General features: G+C 59.8%; 8 protein-coding genes and 1 non-coding gene across 9 annotated transcripts; 5 read left to right on the plus strand and 4 right to left on the minus strand.

Annotated features, from left to right (window-relative positions):
• Positions 1 to 626: 626 nt before the first annotated feature.
• BXZ73DRAFT_41651 (uncharacterized protein) lies at positions 627 to 3003 on the plus strand (the record flags this gene model as incomplete). Its single annotated transcript, XM_048018810.1, has 4 exons — positions 627 to 1799; positions 1851 to 2076; positions 2138 to 2208; positions 2263 to 3003. 4 exons carry the CDS (start codon positions 627 to 629, stop codon positions 3001 to 3003), a joined length of 2211 nt encoding a protein of 736 aa, XP_047881300.1.
• Positions 3004 to 3541: 538 nt separating this feature from the next.
• BXZ73DRAFT_98208 (FKBP-like protein) lies at positions 3542 to 4199 on the minus strand (the record flags this gene model as incomplete). Its single annotated transcript, XM_048027628.1, has 5 exons — positions 3542 to 3661; positions 3718 to 3758; positions 3830 to 3884; positions 3958 to 4053; positions 4116 to 4199. 5 exons carry the CDS (start codon positions 4197 to 4199, stop codon positions 3542 to 3544), a joined length of 396 nt encoding a protein of 131 aa, XP_047881301.1.
• A 432-nt stretch (positions 4200 to 4631) lies between these two features.
• Positions 4632 to 6408, minus strand: BXZ73DRAFT_41607 (P-loop containing nucleoside triphosphate hydrolase protein; the record flags this gene model as incomplete). The annotated part of the gene is made up of 6 exons (XM_048018801.1): positions 4632 to 4663; positions 4717 to 4844; positions 4908 to 5078; positions 5133 to 5679; positions 5729 to 6251; positions 6301 to 6408. Coding segments are annotated over 6 exons (1509 nt in total), but the record flags the coding sequence as incomplete, so codon positions are not given.
• Positions 6409 to 7631: 1223 nt separating this feature from the next.
• Positions 7632 to 8828, plus strand: BXZ73DRAFT_88225 (NAD(P)-binding protein; the record flags this gene model as incomplete). The annotated part of the gene is made up of 4 exons (XM_048024871.1): positions 7632 to 7835; positions 7893 to 8416; positions 8475 to 8590; positions 8647 to 8828. The coding sequence occupies 4 exons, from the start codon at positions 7632 to 7634 to the stop codon at positions 8826 to 8828; spliced, it is 1026 nt and encodes a 341-aa protein (XP_047881303.1).
• A 592-nt stretch (positions 8829 to 9420) lies between these two features.
• On the plus strand, positions 9421 to 9962 carry BXZ73DRAFT_75002 (uncharacterized protein; the record flags this gene model as incomplete). Its single annotated transcript, XM_048022136.1, has 2 exons — positions 9421 to 9847; positions 9880 to 9962. 2 exons carry the CDS (start codon positions 9421 to 9423, stop codon positions 9960 to 9962), a joined length of 510 nt encoding a protein of 169 aa, XP_047881304.1.
• A 255-nt stretch (positions 9963 to 10217) lies between these two features.
• BXZ73DRAFT_t39 lies at positions 10218 to 10288 on the minus strand. Its single transcript has one exon. It is a non-coding gene; the product is annotated as a tRNA-Gly (tRNA).
• Positions 10289 to 10361: 73 nt separating this feature from the next.
• On the minus strand, positions 10362 to 11685 carry BXZ73DRAFT_41482 (phosphopantothenate-cysteine ligase; the record flags this gene model as incomplete). Its single annotated transcript, XM_048018780.1, has 6 exons — positions 10362 to 10646; positions 10711 to 10830; positions 10900 to 11282; positions 11333 to 11361; positions 11431 to 11465; positions 11527 to 11685. 6 exons carry the CDS (start codon positions 11683 to 11685, stop codon positions 10362 to 10364), a joined length of 1011 nt encoding a protein of 336 aa, XP_047881305.1.
• A 1210-nt stretch (positions 11686 to 12895) lies between these two features.
• BXZ73DRAFT_75004 (uncharacterized protein) lies at positions 12896 to 13658 on the plus strand (the record flags this gene model as incomplete). Its single annotated transcript, XM_048022137.1, has 2 exons — positions 12896 to 13143; positions 13226 to 13658. The coding sequence occupies 2 exons, from the start codon at positions 12896 to 12898 to the stop codon at positions 13656 to 13658; spliced, it is 681 nt and encodes a 226-aa protein (XP_047881306.1).
• Positions 13659 to 15305: 1647 nt separating this feature from the next.
• Positions 15306 to 16160, plus strand: BXZ73DRAFT_88227 (uncharacterized protein; the record flags this gene model as incomplete). The annotated part of the gene is made up of 3 exons (XM_048024872.1): positions 15306 to 15553; positions 15652 to 15751; positions 15822 to 16160. The coding sequence occupies 3 exons, from the start codon at positions 15306 to 15308 to the stop codon at positions 16158 to 16160; spliced, it is 687 nt and encodes a 228-aa protein (XP_047881307.1).
• Between the last annotated feature and the right edge of the window lie 2873 nt (positions 16161 to 19033).

The raw sequence follows: 19033 nt of genomic DNA on the forward strand, positions 1-19033 counted from the left end.
TTGACACGTCATCGCCGTTCTTGCTGCCTCATGAACTGGCACAGCGACATACACCCTCCCCTGCGGCCACCACTTCTGAACCTCACGCAAGTGGAGATGGCGACGACGACTCGGACATGGACGTGTCTTCGGGCGCGTCCGAAATCGGCTCTCCCATTGCTGTCAAGAAGACTCCCTTCGCTCTTACCACGCCCAAGCGAGCCGACTCCGAGGAAGGGATCCCTGACTTCACGTCCCCGTCCCGCGCCATTGCTTTGGACGCCGCGAAAGCGGGGTCTCTTCTCCCTACCGTCTCTGTTGAAGGGATCCCTGGCCTCACACTCACACCGCCGTCCTGCGCCACTCCTCTCCCCAAGCGAGCTGTCTCTGATGTAACGATGGAAATCGTTGGCTCCTCATCCCCGTCCCGAGCCAATGCTTTGGACGCCCCGAAAGCGAAGCAAGCAAGCGTTCAGGTCTCTCCCCGTCTGGCCCGAACATCCACCGCGGATCGTCCCCATGTCGACAGCGGTGAACTATCACCCCCTGCCAGCGAGGAGACACTACGGGAGGAGACCGAAGGCGTGGAGAAGGACGTCGACGGCAAGTACGTCGTGCAAGACGGTATCCGTCGGACGGCCAAGGAGATGGTCGTCGACGAGCCTCTCTCGGACAAGATGATCACCGAACTGCCCCTCTCTGAGGCCCTTCGCTTGGTCGTCAGATTGCGCCACCGACATGATCTATTCACGCAGGACGCCAGGATCAACCCCATTCTCTACTCGAATCGCCAGCTCGCGTCGCTCGAGGAGGCTGCTCCTCCACCTCCGGAGAAGCCCGTGGTTGAGGCCGTGGTGGAAAAGGGACAGAAGCAGGCGATCGAGGGTCATTACGAACGACCGAAACACTCTCTGCGCAAGCGGTTCGCTCAGCATCAGGTGCAGCTCGCGGAGAAGGTGGCGCGTCTGAAGAAGGAGTACCTCGCCTTGCACGAGAAGTGGCTCGTTCACTGCAGCAAGATGGACGAGGTCGCTCGCGCCGGCGCCCTCGAGGAGGCCGCTTCGGCGGCGTGCCGCACGACGAGACGCACGACCGCGATGGGCGACGCAGTCCGGTCCGACCTGGAGATGGAGCAGATCTTGGCCAGTCTCGGGAACGAGGAGCTCACCGACGCCAACCACCTCTCGGCTAAGAACGCTGCGGTCATCCCCGACATGGTGTCTGTCACGAAGGGCAACGCCGAGTATATCTACGACGACACGAACCACCTTGTTGAGGACCCGCACGAGTTCTACAAGCTGGAGACCGGTATGGACGACTGGACGGAGGAAGAGAAGGTGAAGCTGATCGAGGTCTACGCGAAGCATCCGAAGCAGTTCGGCATCATCGCCGAGCACCTCCCGAACAAGACGCCAGCACAATGTGTCTCGTTTTACTACCTGCACAAGAACTGGGCGATCGACTTCCGCAAGGCGGTCACGCAGTACAACTACGCGGGTCGCCGGCGCCGCAGCGGGCGCAAGCAGAAAGGCAATGCCCTCCTCGCGGACATCCTCAAACACGACGATGAAGTCCAGAAGGAAGGTGCGACGAGCTCGTCTGGCCGCAGGAAACGCGGAGCTGCCACGCCTGTTCCGAACGGCGACGTAGCAGATGTCAAGAAGGCCAGTGCGTCAGTGTCGAAGCGGGGAACTGCTCAGAACACACCCGCTGCCACGCCTACTCCTGATCCCGAGCCTGTCCAAAAACGCCCTCGCCGTCGTGCCAATCTTAGTGCTCGCGCGGCAGCGGCGTCACAGGAGCAGGGTGAGGAGGATGCAGTAGGTCAACCTTTGTACTATAGAGAGCGTGATGCTGATCTCTACCGGTAGGATGAGGACGTTCGGCCCGCCAAGCGCACGCGTAAAGGGGGCCGCAAGAGCAAGGCTGATGCAGACGTCGTCGAGTCGATGCTCGCCGTCGAAGACGTGTCGCCTACGCCTGCTGATGGGAAAGCTGGCAAGAAAGAAGATGCTGATACACCTGATAAGCCCGCGGAGACCACAACGCGCAAGAAACAGCCTGGTAGCAATTCCACGTGGTCCGATGAAGACCAAGGTAGGCATCACGCCCCACATCCGCCCCACATCTGCACATAGTGATTCGGGTCTCCTGATAGCCCTTTTCCTGAAGCTGCTCGCACAGCACGGTGATGACTTTAAACGAATTGCTGCAGCGATGCCTAACAAGGTGCGCACGATTCCGCTGCTCCCTCGCCTTCCGCAGCCTCATCCCCCACCACAGACGACGATCCAGGTGTCCGCGTTCTACCGGTCGAACCTCACCGAAATGCAGCTGGCCAAGGTGGCGGCCCAGGCCCCCAAGCGTTCTCCCTCGCCCGCGACCGCGGCGAAGGAGAAGCGTGCGGCCGAACGGGCGGCGGCGGCGGCAGCCCGGACCTCTGGGCGTATGTCTCCCCCTCCCGCTCCCGTCGTCGACGCGACTCAAGGGTTCGAGACTGTACAGAGGCGCCATCCGCCTGAGCTCCGCACGCCGCTCGCCGTCCCGTACCACACTCCCTACGGATCGACGGCCAGTATGAACATGGGACTTGGCATGGGTATGGGAATGGGCATGGGCATGGGTGTCGGCCTTGGCCTCGGCGTGGGGATGGGCGGGATGGGTGCCATGGGCGGCGCCCGCCCGCCACCGACGCTCGGGATGTCCTTCCCCGCCGCGATGGCGTACTCGAACCTCGCGCCGTCCAGCTTCGTCACCGGGAGCAGTACCGCGCGCAGGCCGCCCACCACTACGCCGGGCGAGATGAGCGAGTTCGCGCCGCAGACGTGGGGCGTCATGCCCACCCGGCCGAGCCCACCCATGCCGACCGCGACCGTGGCGTCCACCTCGGCTCCGAGCACGCCGGCGCCCCCCGCGCCAGGGACCATCCCGGCGACGCTGCAGACCGCGGAGGATCTGGCGCGGTACCTCGAGCTCCGGACGCGGCTTGCCGCCGCGCAGCCCAAGGACTCGGACTTCATGTAGATCCAGGATGTCTGGAGTGGAAGTACTGCGCGCAAGGGTTGTTGTCTTTGTCGTCATTCGCGAGTGCATCGTGTCGTCGCCATCACATGTTTATTACGCATATGTTATCCTACGCTCTCGTCCTGTTGCGTTTTATCCAGGTCATAGAACACTCGCGCATCGTCACTGTAGCCTACCCACTGAAGTTGGTAATAAATCATGACTCGGTACTGGACAAAGTCGATTGTCGAGCTCCAAACGCGTCGGAGATCTCTCGCGAGTATGACGAATGGAATATGGATTCTGGTGCATGCAAGGAAATCACTATGAGCAAAAGATCTAGAACGGGTCACTTGCTAACAGTCACTTTCCCCCCTTCGGTCCAGGAGCTTACACAAAATGAGGAATATTGGCCGAGGTTGGGTTGGAGTGGCGCACTATCAGGATGAAAGGAAAGCAGAAATACTATTATATTACATCGGCGAGTCGATCCCACGGGAGTATCTACGCACACAGAGTGCCCTTCAGGTTCAGAAGGATAAAGCAAGATCGAGCACGATCACCGTCTCCCCTCGACCATGATGATGTGATACCCGAACTGCGTCTTTACGAGCGAGGACATGACCGGCCTGTCGACCGTCGACGGCTGCAGCGCGAAGGCCGCGTCCTGGAACGCTCCCTAGAAAACGGAGTCAGGCGAAGATGGCGGGGCTCGACGATCGGACTTCGACGCACCACCATCGAGCCCCGGGTCATCCACCCCAGACTCCCGCCCGCTGCGACCGGAGAAAGAAGGGACGTCAGTCACGCCGACTGGGAGATCTACCCGAGCGTGCGCGCGCCGGACCTTTCGCCTTGTCCTCGGAGTACTCCTGCGCGACCCTGTCGAACCGCTGGCCCTCCTGCCACGTCGGGAACCGGACGGGGTCCCGAATCTCAGCGGAGGGGACATCGAGCGGGACGAGGAGGGCGGACCTGGATCTTCTGCAGCGCCTCGCTCGCGCGCGAGTGCTTCTCGCACAAGATGTGGCGGACGTTCACCGCCGTCGCGGCTTTCAGCCCGCCCTTTCCCTGTGGAGTGAGCAACCTCTCGATTCAGTGTTCTTGCGATGTCAGAGCGACGGATTGCAGACCTTCGAATCGCCCGAGTCGTCGCTTGTTCCCTTTCCCTTGCCGGCAGCGGGTTTCTTGTCTGAGGCACCTCCTTTCTTTGCCATGTTGGTGGTGGTGGTGGTGGTTCAAGAACGAGGTTGCCTCGTTTGGAGACCCACGCTGTTGCCGCCTGGCCGCTCAATCGAGTAAGCGGCGCTTCAGCAGACTCAATTTCAGTGTCCTCCGCGTAAAATTCTCTCAGCATGAGATGAGAAGTAGTCTGACGATGGTCTCTTCCGTGCACTCCCGAAAAAAAACGGAAGTTAGTCGTGGTGGTGGTACCAATAGTAGGCTACAGAAGGGCCGGCTAGCCGCTACAGCGATTACTTTACATCCTGGGGTCATCGTGTACATCGTCTGTTTGCTTTCGCCCCTTCTCGCCCATGCAGTTAGCTGGTCAGGCCCGCCAGAAAGCGCCTATCTAGCCCGTCGGCCTCCTCGCGGCGCGACGTAGTGCTGCAAGACTGTCGTACTCGTGGGTCGACGGTGGAAGCGTCTCATTCCTCGAGGAAGAAGTAGTTGCCAGCGACTATTCAGCTTCGTTAGCGCACAGATCGCACAGGAGGCTTTGGACTGGCTTACACTTCTGCTCGCGGTCCTTGACGCTGTGCTTCTTGTTCACGCGTGGACGGTAATTCGTCGGATCGCGACGGAACGTGATCTCGAGCGAGCTCAGGAACTTGTTCATACCCGAGAGGAGAGATTGCGGTCTAGGAGCCAAGGCTCGGTGAGCCCCCGCATTTCAACCTCCCTGGGAAACGACGAAAACGTACGGGGTAGCCGTAGCGGCAATGGCGGGCTTTCCCTCGAACACGATGACGCGGTCCGCAAGGTAGGTGGCCATGATGAAATCGTGTTCGATGACAAACGCCGTTTTCTTTGCATGCAGGATGAACCGTTTGATGACCTTGCTCGCAATGATACGCTGCTCTGAGTCCAAAAAGCTGGATTACATGGTTAGCAAAAGCTTGAATGAGCACGACAGGAATGTAACGTACGAAGAGGGCTCGTCGATGAGGTACACCGCGACGTTCGGTTTCCCCAGCGCAAGCACGATGGCGACACGCTGGAGCTCACCACCGGAGAGCGTCTTCACCTCCTGGTCCATGATCGGCTCGAGGTTCATCGGCTTGAGGACGTCGGTGTTGAACTGCGGGTGCATGAACGCGGCCTTGATGCGCTTTATGAGCAGCATGCGGACTGTGCCAGGGAAGCTCGGCGAGATCGTCTGCGGCTTGAGGGAGACCGAGAGCGTCTGCTTGTCAGTCTCCTCGTCCGGGGTGTCTCCGGCAAGGAGCTTGACGAACGTCGTCTTTCCGGTCCCGTTCTCGCCAAGCATGACGATGATCTCTGAGTCAGTGAAGGAGCCGGCCTCGACGGTGAGCTTGAAGCCGCCGAGCGTCTTCGTCATCGAGGGGTAGGAGTAGTGCCGGGTTTTGTCGATGACGAGCTCTTCCGCAGTCTCGACCATCTTGAAGGAGAGCGATTCCTCACGGAACCGCAGGTTCTCGGTGGGGATGAAACCATCCAGGAAGATGTTGATACCTTGGCAGGTTCAACATTAAGATCTCGTACATCAGGATGTAGAGCTCACCTTCGCGGACGGAGTAGGGCATGGTAACGACACCGTACATAGACGGCTTTCCGTACAAACAGCAGACGAAGTCGGAAAGGTAATCAAGAACGGACAAGTCGTGCTCGACGGCGATGACGTAGTTGGAAGGCGTGAGCAACTCGCGGATGACCTCGGCCGCCTTCAGACGTTGCTTGACGTCCAGATAACTCGAGGGCTCGTCGAACATGTAGACATCCGCCTTCTGGATACAAGACATGGCGATGGCGAAGCGCTGCAACTCTCCACCAGAAAGCTGGCCGACTTCACGCGTCAGGACGTCGTTCAGCTCGAGATCGTCGCACATCTTCTGCTTGTTGTCGCGCTCCAGCTTCCCGTCCAGCATCTCAGAGACAGACATCTTGCCCTTCACTGCCCGGGGGATATGGTCGACGTATTGGGGCTTGATGAGCGCTTTAAGGTTGTCCTCGAGCACCTTCGTAAAGTAGTTCTGCAGCTCAGAGCCACGGAAGTACTTCAGGATCTCCTGCCAGTCTGGGGGATCCTGGATGAAGGTGAGGGTGCAACTCGTACGGGGGAATGGCCAGACAAACATCGTAGCGTCCGAGGTTAGGCTTCAGCTTCCCGGCGAGAACTTTGAGAGCAGTACTCTTGCCAATCCCGTTGGTGCCAACAAGCCCAAGGACTTGGCCAGGTCGTGGTGTTGGTAGCCTGTGAAGCTTGAAGGCGTTTGCGGTGTAACGGTGGGTGACTTCGGAATCAAGGTTGGTGGGGAGGTTGATGATAGCAATGGCCTCGAATGGACACCTGGACCACGCCTTGTGGGCTCACAGCGCAAAGAGATAAAATGCAAGGCGGACTCACTTCTTTACGCAAATACCACAACCAATGCAGAGGAACTCCGAGATGAAGGCGATCTTGTCGGTCGGCTTGACCTCAATACACAGCTTTCCTAGCACAGTCCTTCAGAGATCGCATACTGCAAGAGGCGACGCATCGTACCCATTTTGACGACAGGACACGACTGCTCTCTGATCAGCCAATGTGCTCGGTTAGATCTCGAGAAAGAGTGGGCGCACCTTCTTGCACTCCTGCGCACATCGTTTGGGCTTGCACCGGTTGGAGTCGACGATGGCAATGCGGGTGATCTTGTCGGCCATGGTCGACGGTGAGAGGGTATAAAGGGGGAGGAGAGGGGAGGAGAGATGGTACTTGAGCTTGAGTCGAAGATGATGCAAGTATGCGCTTCCGACTTGGCCGCGAAAATTATGGTCACGTGACACAGTGCAATCTGCTGCATGCTATTGGCTCGTTGAACAGAGGAGCCTGTTTTCAGAACGTGCACTCCGCAGGGTGAGTTGTCCAGACTCCAGCGGACATTCCGGCGGATGACGCCGCTCGAGGCTCAAAATCTACATGTACAGTCTTTGTCGTTGAGGCCACTCTCAGTCGCCGTAGCCGCCGCCGCCGCCGCCGCCGCCGCCGTGGCCGCTGTACGTGGTCGTCGTACCCCTCAAGCTCCTCCACCACCGAACCCTGGCTAATCGCACTGTATGTTGTATTTATTCAGGCCAAGAGTCCGGTGCATCATCAGTCGCGGGGAGTTTTGACTTCGGGCGGTTGTGCGAGTCCATTTCGGCGGACTGTCTGTGCCCGTCCCGGCGCTTACTACTATTGCTGCCTGCTCTTGCTGCTCAATATTGGACCGTGACTCATCGACATTCCCGCCATTCAACTGCCACTGGAAGAGCTCCGAACGGATCTCCGACCGGCTGTTCCGCAGGACCGCACCCACTCCCCAATGCATTTACCAATCCACCCCCACATCTCCCCCGTGCCAGTTGACATCATCCCGGTACTACCGCCGACATGAGTCGGACGAAGACTTAAGGTCTGCGCTTTGGCCGACTCCCCTCCACTCACCATGCCAGCCATCCAAGCCCCATCCAAAGTGCTCGTCACCGGCGCGAATGGCTTCATCGCCGGTTGGATCATCAAGGATCTCCTTACCCACGGCTTCTCCGTGAGGGGAGTCATCCGCGCGGAGGGCAAGGGCGACGCCCTCCGCACTGCGCTTACCGAGAACGTTGAGAAGCTCGAGTTCGTCGTCGTGCCTGACATCACTCTCGTATGTCCATCCCTCCACTCCGGGCTCTATCGCGAGTTAAGACGTGCCGATTGGCAGCCCGGAGCGTTCGACAGCGCCCTCGAAGGTGTCGACGCGATCGTCCACACCGCCTCCCCCGTCACCGTCGTCTGCGACCACCCGGACGAGCTCATCGTCCCCGCGCTGCAGGGCACCATCAGCATCCTCCGCAGCGCCTGCCGCCCAGGCTCCTCCGTGAAGCGCATCATCTATGTCTCCTCCCTCGCTGCCGTCGTCGACAACTCGCGCCCGATTCCCGCGACGTTCTCCGAGGCCGACTGGAACGAAAGCGACGTCGCGGAGGTCAAGGAGAAAGCCGCCGCCGCCAGCGGGCCCGCCAAGTACCGCACGAGCAAGACGCTCGCCGAGCGCGCGGCATGGGACTGCTTCAACGAGGGCAAGGAGAAGGGGTCCATCGGATGGGATCTCGTGTCGCTCAACCCGCCGTGGGTGTTCGGGCCTCCTCTGGGCGCGCGCACGCTCGCGGACTTGACCACGTTGATGAGAACGTGGTACAAGATCGTGGTGACCGAGGATGGCGAGATACCAGCCTGGAGTCGAACGTGAGCTCGCAGCAGATCCTCTGCGTCCCAGGAATGTGACGGCTGACCGTGCGTGCAGGACCTGGGTTGATGTCCGCGATTTTGCGCGTGCCACCCTGGCGGCCCTTGTCCGTCCCGAGGCTGGCGGAGAGCGTTTCATTATTGCGAACGCTTCCTTCCTGTGGAAGGAGTGGAGTACGTGTTCGCCCTCTTCGTTTCCGCTCGCTATATGCTGACCTATGTGAACGCAGTTCCGAGAGCCCGTCGTCTTCTGGGAAAGCCAGGGACTGAGCTCCCCTCGGCAAGCGAGCTCGTGTACGAGCACTTCTTCGACGCTACCAAGTCCCGCAAGATGCTCAACATGCAGTACCGCGACATGGACGAATCCACGACTTTCATCATTGAGGACTTCAAGAAGAAGGGCTGGTGCTAGGACAAGCGCATGTGTGTATGCTACTAAGGTGGTTGTCCCACAGCTCTCTTCTCTCGTCCAATGTACCACAAAACACTCTTTTCTCTTCGCGTACGGAGTACAAACTAATTTCTCCGAGTGTTCAGATGAGCCATGTCTTTTTCTCGAGAGGGGCTCTACAATTAAGGCACGAGTGGCGAATGAACCGACGGCGAGCCAAGTGAACCTTGAGCATGGTTGGCTGGATAGGAGAACCGTCGAAATAAAACCAGTACCCCCAGGGCGGACAATCCGGGTACGACGTCCTCCCCGTGTCTCATTTTGAGTACGCATAGCTGACTTTGAAACAACATCATTCGATGCCGCTCTGTAGAGTATGCATGGGAAACCGCCATTGGGCGTTTCAACCTTCCCTACGTCAATCCAATAATCTGATCAATAATGTCATCATCGGACGAGTACGCGTTCGGCTCCTAGATAGTTGACAAACAACCCCCCCTCTTTCCCGTCCACCAGCCGCCTTAGATCGAACTCGTCTTCCGATCGCGTCACAGCGCCCTTCCAAAGCGACAAGCAAGCCCGTCAGCTTGCATTCGCCCCAGGACGTGCGTTGATGCCTACTGTCTGCGGCTTGCTCGCCGCTGCCGCCGCCGCCGCCGACCGCGACCGGGTCAGCCAGCAGCGGTACGCGGTCCAGAGCGCCCCGAGCCCGAATACCGCCGCGACGACGCCCGCGACGACGAACGACGTCGTGTCCCTCTCCGTCGACCTGCTCGAGCTCGCGATTGGCACGGGCACCCGCCGCCGCCGCGGGCTCGCCGCTTCGGGGGCCGCGTCCTCGCCTGAGTTGCCTCGACCGAACCGGCCGACCCCGGCGCTCGCGGCGCAGGGGGGTATGAGCGTGAGGACGAGGACGAGGAGGGTGTGGAGGAAAGGGGAGGACATGGTCGCGGTGCTGCTGGATTCTGTTGGGTTGCTGGGGGCTCGGGGATGTGCTGAGAGCTCGACGTCGGATGCCTGCTTAGCGTTGCCAGTCGTCCGTGAGCTCGTCCTACCTTATAACATTTGACAGACCTCGAGGTTAGGGATGTCATATCAAAGGTGACGGGCCAAGAGTGGACCGAAATGGAGGCTGACGCTGCATGGCTCATATGAAGTAGGAGCACTCTCTTATGACCCTTGATGTAGCTTGTTTTGGCTGAGAGTACAAGGAATGAAGCGTTCAACTTGAGGTGCACCTGGGTCCTGCACCCTCATGATGACGCTTGGTTATCCATGTTTTTAGGCACCGGAGTAATTGCTTGTGCGAATAAAAGGCTTGAGTACTCTCAGCATGGATCAATATGGTCGAATGAGGGTCGAGGCGTTTGGGAAGCAATGTTGAAAAAGAAAACACTCTGATCCAATGCATGCATTAAGGGGGAATCGAACCCCCGGCGGGTCGATGGCAACGACCCAGGTTACCACTACCCCATTAATGCTTTCCATTTGAGCTGACTTGATTCTTTTTCACGCTTTCCCCAACGACTGGCTCCGCCGTATGATAACTCTCTTTCAGCGAGTCACCCCACTCTGAATCCACCGCTCGTGCCTCTGCAACAACTCGCCGACTATATCGTCCTCAATCTCTTTCTGAGGATCCTTCTCCAGATCTATCCGCAACCAAGACTCCTCATAATCCCTATCCACTTCGTCTCGCGAGGCCGAGCCCGGTTTGGGTGACACAAACACCACCTCGAACTTGCGCCGGTGGAGATCATTCCCAACCACTACCTGATGTCCGTACCGCGCTAATGCTTGTCGCGCCTTTGGGACAAGGAGCCGTTCGTCCGTCTCCAACTAGAGAAACCACATCTCTGAGCACGGACGGGCTGGCGGTTAGACGAGCGTGAGGAGTGCTGACCTTGAACGAAACGATGAACCCTTCACGCGTCCACTCCGCCACGAGCGGCTTGAGGATCTTCGGCACCTGGTCCATCTCAATGTGCAGGCTGCCCTTCCCTGACTGGATCTTGTGTTCCGACTGCCCCCGCACGGCGTGAGCGTCGCCGTCCGCCCCGCCCAGAGGGGACCGAGATCGAGAGACACGCACCATCTTCTGCCGCGGGAGGAAGAAGTCGCTGACCGCGGCGGCGAGGTAGTACAGGCCGCTGCGCCCGAGCACGCCCATCTCCTGGCTCACCGCGCGCAGCAGCCACAGGTAGTCGTTCACCGTCACGAACGTGAGCGTGAGGAGCTTTCCCGCGCGCTGCACCTCCTTGTACGCCGCGAGGACGCGGAGCAGCTGCGGGCGCTCGCCGGGGCGCACCGCGATCTCCGCGGACGAGGCGTCCTCGATGTCGAGGAAGTCGAGGAACGGGTGCGTCGAGTGCGAGTAGTGCCGGCTGAACGGCTGGAGGCTGAACTGGCGGTGCATGAAGATGACGGCGTACCCGGCTTTGAGGAAGTACTCCGCGGACGTCGCCCCACGCGTACCTGTCTGCCATCGGCGCGGGTAGGGGGGAGGAGAGAGGACGAGGACGCACCGGCGCTGAAGTTGTCGAGGAACCGTACGCTGCGCGAACGCCCAAGCCGTCAGCCTCGCCATCCCATCGCCGGAGGAGGAGGAACGCGCGTAGCTCACACGTTGAGCTCGAGCGGTACCGTCGTCCCGCCGCTCTGCACGAGAGGGGGTTGAACATCTGGCGAGATCGCGGGGAGGGAAGGTGGGGGGACGTACGGTTACGAGAACGACCTTGCTCCCGGCGTGCACCTGCCGCTGCACGAACTCGCGCACGCGTGCGGTGTCGCTCTCAAGCGTCGGGGGTGGAGGTTGTGTTGCAAAGTATGACTCGGCGGAGAACACTTGGGGGCTCGAGGCGTCGGCGTCGGTTGCCATCGAGTCGAGTGAGGGAGTGGGAGATCGAGTGCAGAGATGTGGTCGCGAGTCTGAGAGGACTGCGTCGGCTCGTGTCGTGGGTGCTGTAATGTGGGGAATCCAGGGACCTGGGGAGCTTGGCCGCTGTGTCCGCTGGGCGGGGTCCCGGGGAAGCGGAATGTGGTGTGCTCTTGGACAGATGAGTACCCGGGAGAGCGGTACGTGGTTCGATGGCCTCCGGAGGTGGTTCTATGCGCGTACACACCAGGCTGCAGTGGCCGTAACACGCACGATGTCGATGAGAGAGACGGGCTCGGGCTGCGGTCGCGCTTGTCCCCGGATCCCGGACAGTCACAATGGGCGCCTATACGTACTCTCCTCCGAGTCCCGACTCTCAGCGAATACATCTCGTTCAGCTGATTCCTCATCCTCGCCCTTGCCAGAAGCCTTGCATGCGCAATATCCCACAACACCCGCAATTCCCACCACGGATCGTGCATACAAGGCGGAGATGGGCGCGTTTGAGTTCGGTCATCCGTGCGCACCAACGTTTCACCGCCAGCCCCTCGCCATCACCATGGCCGTTGGTCTCGATGCTGTTCTGGTGCGCACCGAATCATGATCTCTAAGTAGCATGTTCATATTATCCCCGCATTCGGAGAACGCCACGGTTCCATCCCGCCTGCTCAAAATCATCAGGGCGATGTGAACCGTGCCGCTGATCATGCCGGGTGTATGCTGCACCGGTTTGGAGCAATGGGATGCCAAGCCCAACGTGAGTGCCTTCGAGCAAATTATGCGACTAAAGACCTCTAAAGACCCGTGTCTTATTCACGTTAGTCCTCATAGTTGACGTTAACTGCGTACCGAGAGCGTCGCCGAAATGAGCGTTCTCGAGACCGCAAGATTGCTCTTCCGCTCATACTCTAAGTGTTTGACCGGTGACCGATGCTGAGGCTTCAATCCGATCGGGGAGCGGCCAGTAGGCACGATTTGCTGGTCCCATCATCTTTATCCGACGCGCGGACCACAAGGACCGACCACGCTAGGCCGCCGGGATCTGTGGCCGCGCATATAAGCCTCGAGATGGGCATCGTGAGCCCTTGTCTCTGACCACCCATCGCACCCACTAACGTACTGAGGCAGGATCCTCTTCACGCCCCTTCCCTTCTCCGGCACACTTTCGCTTCTTCTTTCTCTCGACCTCCTCGTTATCTTCCTTACACCAGTCATGTTTTTCTCCAAGATCTTCATCGCCGCGGCCGCTCTGGTCCTCGCCTCTGCCCTTCAAGTCCAGGCCCACACTGTCATCCAGCCCATGCTCGGCCTCGGGCGTGACGCGGTCCGCAACGACGCATTCGAGCCTGCGGACAACCAGCTGTGTGGGAACGTCGACATCGCGAGCACGTTCGACTCCTCGCCCACGATCGCTGTTAAGTCCGACCACACCTTCCAGGCGACGATCCGCAACTTCAACTCGTGCGTATCCCCTTCATCCTGTCGCGCATCCCTCTTTGCCGCCTTCTTTGCCACAATATATTTACCCATGCTCCATTTCCAGCGGTGTGGACGGCTCGCGCCAGATCGTTGAAGCCAAGTTCGACCCCACCGGCACCGGCAACTCCTTCCAGGACATGAAGATCCTCATCAACGGCCAGCGCTCGCCGTCCGACGAGTCCGGTTCCGAGCAGGTCTTCTTCCAGCTCCTTGGCGACTGCAAGGGCGGCGCGAATGGCAAGAAGTGCCTCGTCGCTTTGAAGGCCGCCGGCGGTTTCGGGAACTGCATCGTCGTCGAGCAGCGCAAGGGGCGCTCGGGCCGCAGCGTCGCGGCGGTGCGGAGGGAGCCTCGCGCGGAGGCGTCCACGCACGAGCACGACGCGCGCGCGATCGGCGCGACGGTGCACACGACGGCGAAGCGCGCGGATGTCGGGCTGCCTCCCCAGCGGCGGCGGGCTGTCCCCAAGTTCGCGCGCGACCACTCGGTCGACGCATGAGCGTGCTGGAGGTGTGTGCTCTTCCTCTCGTCATGCGGCTTTTTCGGCCTGCGGCTGACGGCGACCTCGGCGACAGGCTCTTTCATGAATCATGACAGTCACGAGCGAGGGGGACTTTAGGAGGCTTCACTTCTCTTTGACTTATTTAACGGGCAGCGCCTGTGTGCCAAGAAGGATCGGGGGTGTGTATGAGTATGTACGTTACTTATCGAGATGCCAAGTTTATGAATAGACTTGACGTCGCGCGTTGCCAATATCTCGGGGGCCCCGGCTTCTGTGCGAGTCGAACAGCGTGGGTTATGCTGGTCCCTGAAGTGGTTGTGTCTACAGCGCGTCGGATGATGATCACTGTTTACTCCGGAGGTTGCATTCGTGACTGCGAAACATCCCCATTTGTTCGCCTGGCCCGACGCAGCCCAGTATACGTCTGCTTGGAGTACCCGCCTGCATGCCGCATAGACGCCCTCCCTCAACACCTGCGCAGACTGGGGCTCGGCTTGCTCTCGCACCATCACCATCACCTCACTCTCCCTCGCTGACAGCCTCAAACGTCCCCGACGAACTTTCTGCGCTTAGACCGTCGACGCCTCTGATGTGCGCGCCCCCTCTGCAGCGACACCAGTGCCGGGGCGCACAGGCTGCCCGTACAGCCGCTCACTAACCTGGACACGGGGGCAGATCTATCTTGCAAAGTCCGTCACATCATCTTCCTGCATCTCCGTACATAGCTGATGCTAGTTGATGCAGCGTCCCATTGGGCAGGGTGAGGGGAAGCCGCACTACGCTATCGGCATCGCTGCGGCAGCCTGCTGGGTGATGCCTGAGTACTGCGCGCGCATCGCTCACTCGGAGTAGTATAGCGAATGGATCAAGTCAGCCGACCCCGTCTCATGAATCGCACCCGGGTGTAAGGCTGACCGCGGCGACAAGGAGGGCGTGCCGGCGTTTCGTGCGTAGTTGATTTCTCCGCGCCGCTAGCGCAGCTCGCGAACTGCCAGAGAGGCCTTGACGACGACGCCTGCAGGATTCACCCCAGGAGTGCACAAACACCTGGAATGAGGTACGCGGTGTCCCACTGGCCACACGCCCTGGACTCGTGGTTTCTCGCCGTCAACGCAGGCTCGCGGTCTCGTACTCCAGCTCGCCGGGTCTCCTGGATACGAGCCGCGGCGCGGACGGCACAAACCGTGCTCCACGCTCCGGCCGCGCGCGATCGAGCCACCCGCGCCTTGGCCATTGCGCGCCCTCCACTCGCAAGTGGCCACAGTGCGGCGAGGCATTTCTCCCCCTCCCACACCGTCCTCCCATCCGCCGCCCGTTGACGAGACGAGAACAATTGAGTTACTAGATCAGTCGCCCCTGGCTAATATTGTCGCGCGCTCGTCTGCGACCCGCGCGCTCCGATTGCGATCTGGCGGCGAGGGCGCGCGGGCCGTGCTCGACGCAAGGGGCAGAGCTCTTTGTCCGGTTCGTATAAAGCCCCCCGCCGCCGCCCGTCGGTCTTCAGCTTGCTCATCCGTTTCCTCCCTCTCTCCTTCTCCTCATCCAACGTACACCGAGGCCGGATCCTCGTCGCGCTCCACAGCCACTCGTCTCATTCACCGCAGCCGCTTTCACTTCACGCCCCACGCCTCCCCCACAGTCATTATGCTCTTCTCCACGAACCTCCTCGCCGTCTCTGCCGTCCTCCTCGGCGCCGCCCTCCAGGCACACGCCCACGCGGCGATCGCGCCCATGCTCGGTGTGAGCGGCACGCCCGCGCGCTCCAACGTGCAGCGCCCCTCGACCGCGAAGCCGTGCGGGAACGTGAACATCGCGCAGACCTTCGCGTCCTCGGGCGTCATCAAGCTCGCCGCCGACGACACTTTCCAGGCCACGATCACCAACTTCAACGGGTGCGTCTATCTCTCCTTGCCTCTCCGCCGCGCTCGGGGTGCGCGGGGGGCTGTGCGGACAGGCCGTTGACACGATCTGCGTCCTGTCTTGTCTGCAGCGGCGTCGACGGGTCCCGCGAGATCGCGAGCGTCCAGGTCGACCCGAGCGGCACGGGAAAGAGCTTCGTTGCCGCGAAGATGGTCAAGAACGGCACCAAGGTCCGTCCGTCCCTCTCTCCTTCCCCGCGCGCGCTCCGCTCATCGTCGTCGTCCTTCCTCCCTCCCTCAGGCGCCGTCGAGCAACGCCTCGGAGCAGCTCACCGTGCAGCTCCCCGCGGGCACCAAGTGCACCGGCGCGGGCGGCAAGTGTCTCGTCACGTTCAAGACCGACGGTGGCTTCGGCAACTGCGTCGTCGTTCAGCAGGGCGCTGCGTCCGGGGCCGCGTCCGCGTCCAAGACCAAGGCAGCGACGGCGAAAGCCAACGCGAGCGCAAGCGCAACGACCAAGGCCAAGCTCACCACCGTCAAGACCGGCGGCAAGACCGCGAGCGCGGCGGCCACCGCGACGGACTGCGAGGAGGAGACCGTCACGGTGACGGTGACGGTGACGCCCACCGCGACTGCATGAGCGGTGTGCGGGGCATACGAGGGACCAGGGCGTACAAGTCTGGGCGGCCGCGAGACGGCTGTGCGGCGTGTATGAGTATGTACGTTGGAACTGGGACCGTCTCGCAATGGATGCGCTTGACGCCCCTCCACCTCATCCTCGTCTGTTCTCGAAGAGTGCTATGTCCGGCTTCCAAAGCATCGTGTTACAGGGGGGTGCGATCAGTGCGGGGGGTTCGCGCAGGCCGCACAAACAGCAGACCTCTGGCGGGACGTGTAGCGAGGCCGCGATTTGGGTGCACGGGCGGGGTCGGGCGAAAAGCCTGAAGGCAGCCAGGAATAGAACGTCAAGCGAGCCGCATGTTGAGTGCGTACCTCGAAGGCGTTCAGTCCCTTCGGCTGAGGATACCGCTGCCCCTCAGGCCGGCGCGAGAAGACCCACAGGAGAGCAGTGTAATTTTTCGACTCATCCCCGGCGCTGCGTGACTGTACAGGAACCTCATGTCCGTTATGCCTACCATGAGGCCCGGCATATGGTGATCTAAAAAAAGGCGGCTCAGAGGACCAACAACTGCGTCGCTGCGAGTCGCTAGCCGACGTCAACCAGGCAATCAGAGTCGCCGGCTTTCTCTTTTTCGTGGCGACTTCAGGTGCCTTGGCCGGGGACTTGGACACCCGACTCGTTCCGAACCCCACCGCGCCCTTGAAAGTTTTTTTCGATGCGGGCGTGAAGAACGGTTGAGATGCATGGATACCGTCGCCGCGTGTACCCGCAAAATCGCCGCTGTATATCAGAACAAGAATCATATAGCTCATCCTGTCAGGATGGATGGACGGATGGTAGACTAGATCGCGAACCCCATGATGCTGGGCCCAAACTGACCGAAGGGTGCACGCAACCCCTTCTCCGTAATACTCTGAGATTCAAGCTTCAGAGCTTCAAGACTTGGGGCACATACCTTCGAAGAGTACTTGATACAGCGGCATGCGTTCAGCTCCGTCGCTGCGCTGTCATTCGCGCACGACGGAACTTCCGAAGTCCCGAAGTGTCGGAGCGCCGATAGGGAGTTGAGTTGCGCGGGTGAGCGCGCGAGCATGTCGGAACTTGGACGGCTCTTGTTGAGTGTGCATTGTTCGATGATTATTGTTGTGCTAGCAACGTTATCAAGGCCGTCAGGTGTCAGACAGCATCGGTTGGCTCTACTAGGACAGGCCGCAGATACCTGGAACGATCCCAGGTGTCGGCGCGCCCATTGTTCTTCGAGAGATGGAAGATTCAAAAGAAGATACGAGCGCCGAAAGGAGCGAAGATGGCGAACAAATATTTGGTTCCGGGAGGCGCTCGTCCGCATGTGTTGTCAATGGCTTGACATTGACAGATGTCAGGGCCTTCTTCTGGTGGACACGATCATTACTTAGGAGCCACTGGCCACGATGCGGAGAATAAGATCACACACAATTGGATGGAGACAATGACTTCCCTCGAATATTGCGTTAAGAATCCACTCGTCATCGACAGCTGGGGTTCATATGTCAGAAAAGCATTCAAGCTCGCAACACAGGGGACAATAAGGAAAATCAACGCACGTGGCATTGTTCACCGCCCTTCCCGCGTGGCGTCGTCCGCCTCGGACACAAATAGGTGCGTATTCGCTCATATCCGACGGCACTGTAGGGTGTCTCGGTTAGTTGAAGAAGCTGCGGGATGGAAGACGTTTTTCGTGCCGGTATGACGTCTGCTTCCTGCAGTAGCGGGAGGCCAGGGGCGCAGGCGAAGGAGGCTCAGTATCGTCTTCAGGGGTGGGCGCCGGCCCAAGTGCCCACTGCAATTCACTTGAGGTAAGTACATCTTGCTTTGTGTCAGTGAGTATGACAACCGGCCACCACACTGCCCGCAACGGCCACGGCCACTGCGGGCCGCGTTGAGCCGACCTTCCCCGTCCGAAGCATCACGAAACGCGCCCAGAAAAGAACTATAGATGGTCGCGGCAGGTCAAGTGCAGTCTGCGGGGATCATGCCTTTCTGTGTTGATCGGACAGTGTCAATTTATGACAGAAAATTGTCATGGTAGAACCGGACCGACCATCCCAGACGGGGGTGATGAGCAGCCACGAACATTCGTAAGCGGATGAATGATGGGATGCGATCATGGCTGGGCTTCAAACAGTTCAATGGATGGTCATTACCTAGGTGTAGCTTGATCCAGAGTTATCATTTGTACGTGAGAGATAGAACGGTCCTGGTCGCCTACCCGGGTCGGGCTGAGCAGGGCCGGTCATTGCCTCGGGCCGAGATGAACAGTGCCGATCATCCGCTGGGGACACCATGTTCGATGATGAACATGTTCTCTGAGAGTGGTGATCTAGCCTGAGCGTACAGATGATCTGAGATGGGGTGCACAGTGATCATTGCTGAGGTACAGTATGATCATGGCTGGTTCGTGGCACAGGGATGAGATGACCGTGAGCGCACTTCGAAACGACCATTTCCTGGTGGTGCAATGCCACGAAAAGACCAATTCAGATGCACTGAAATGTTTCGCTGTTGCAGATCGACTGCAAACGCCCATAAATGCGCGAAATCCGGTATTATTCACGTCTATACAGTATGGTAGGTACAGTATGGATGAGAAACGATAACGGCGGAGTTGTAATCAACGGGTGAGCACCTGCGCCTCGCCCACGCCTCACCCGCAACTCACCCACACCTGCTCCGGATGGTGCCATGCGTATCGTCGTGTAGTTCATGGGGCGACCAGTGGCAGGGCGAGTTCATCTCAGAGCGCGGCGACGCCCCAACGAACTTGAGCCGACGGCAGAGTTCGTCGCACGCGCGACGCGCTAGTGGAACGACACCATGAGTCGCACGACACACGCAGCACGCGGCGGCGCTGC

This window comes from Epithele typhae, assembly GCF_022376455.1.
Source record: "Epithele typhae strain CBS 203.58 chromosome Unknown BXZ73scaffold_6, whole genome shotgun sequence".
In the NCBI taxonomy this organism is placed as follows: Eukaryota; Fungi; Basidiomycota; class Agaricomycetes; order Polyporales; family Epitheliaceae; genus Epithele; species Epithele typhae.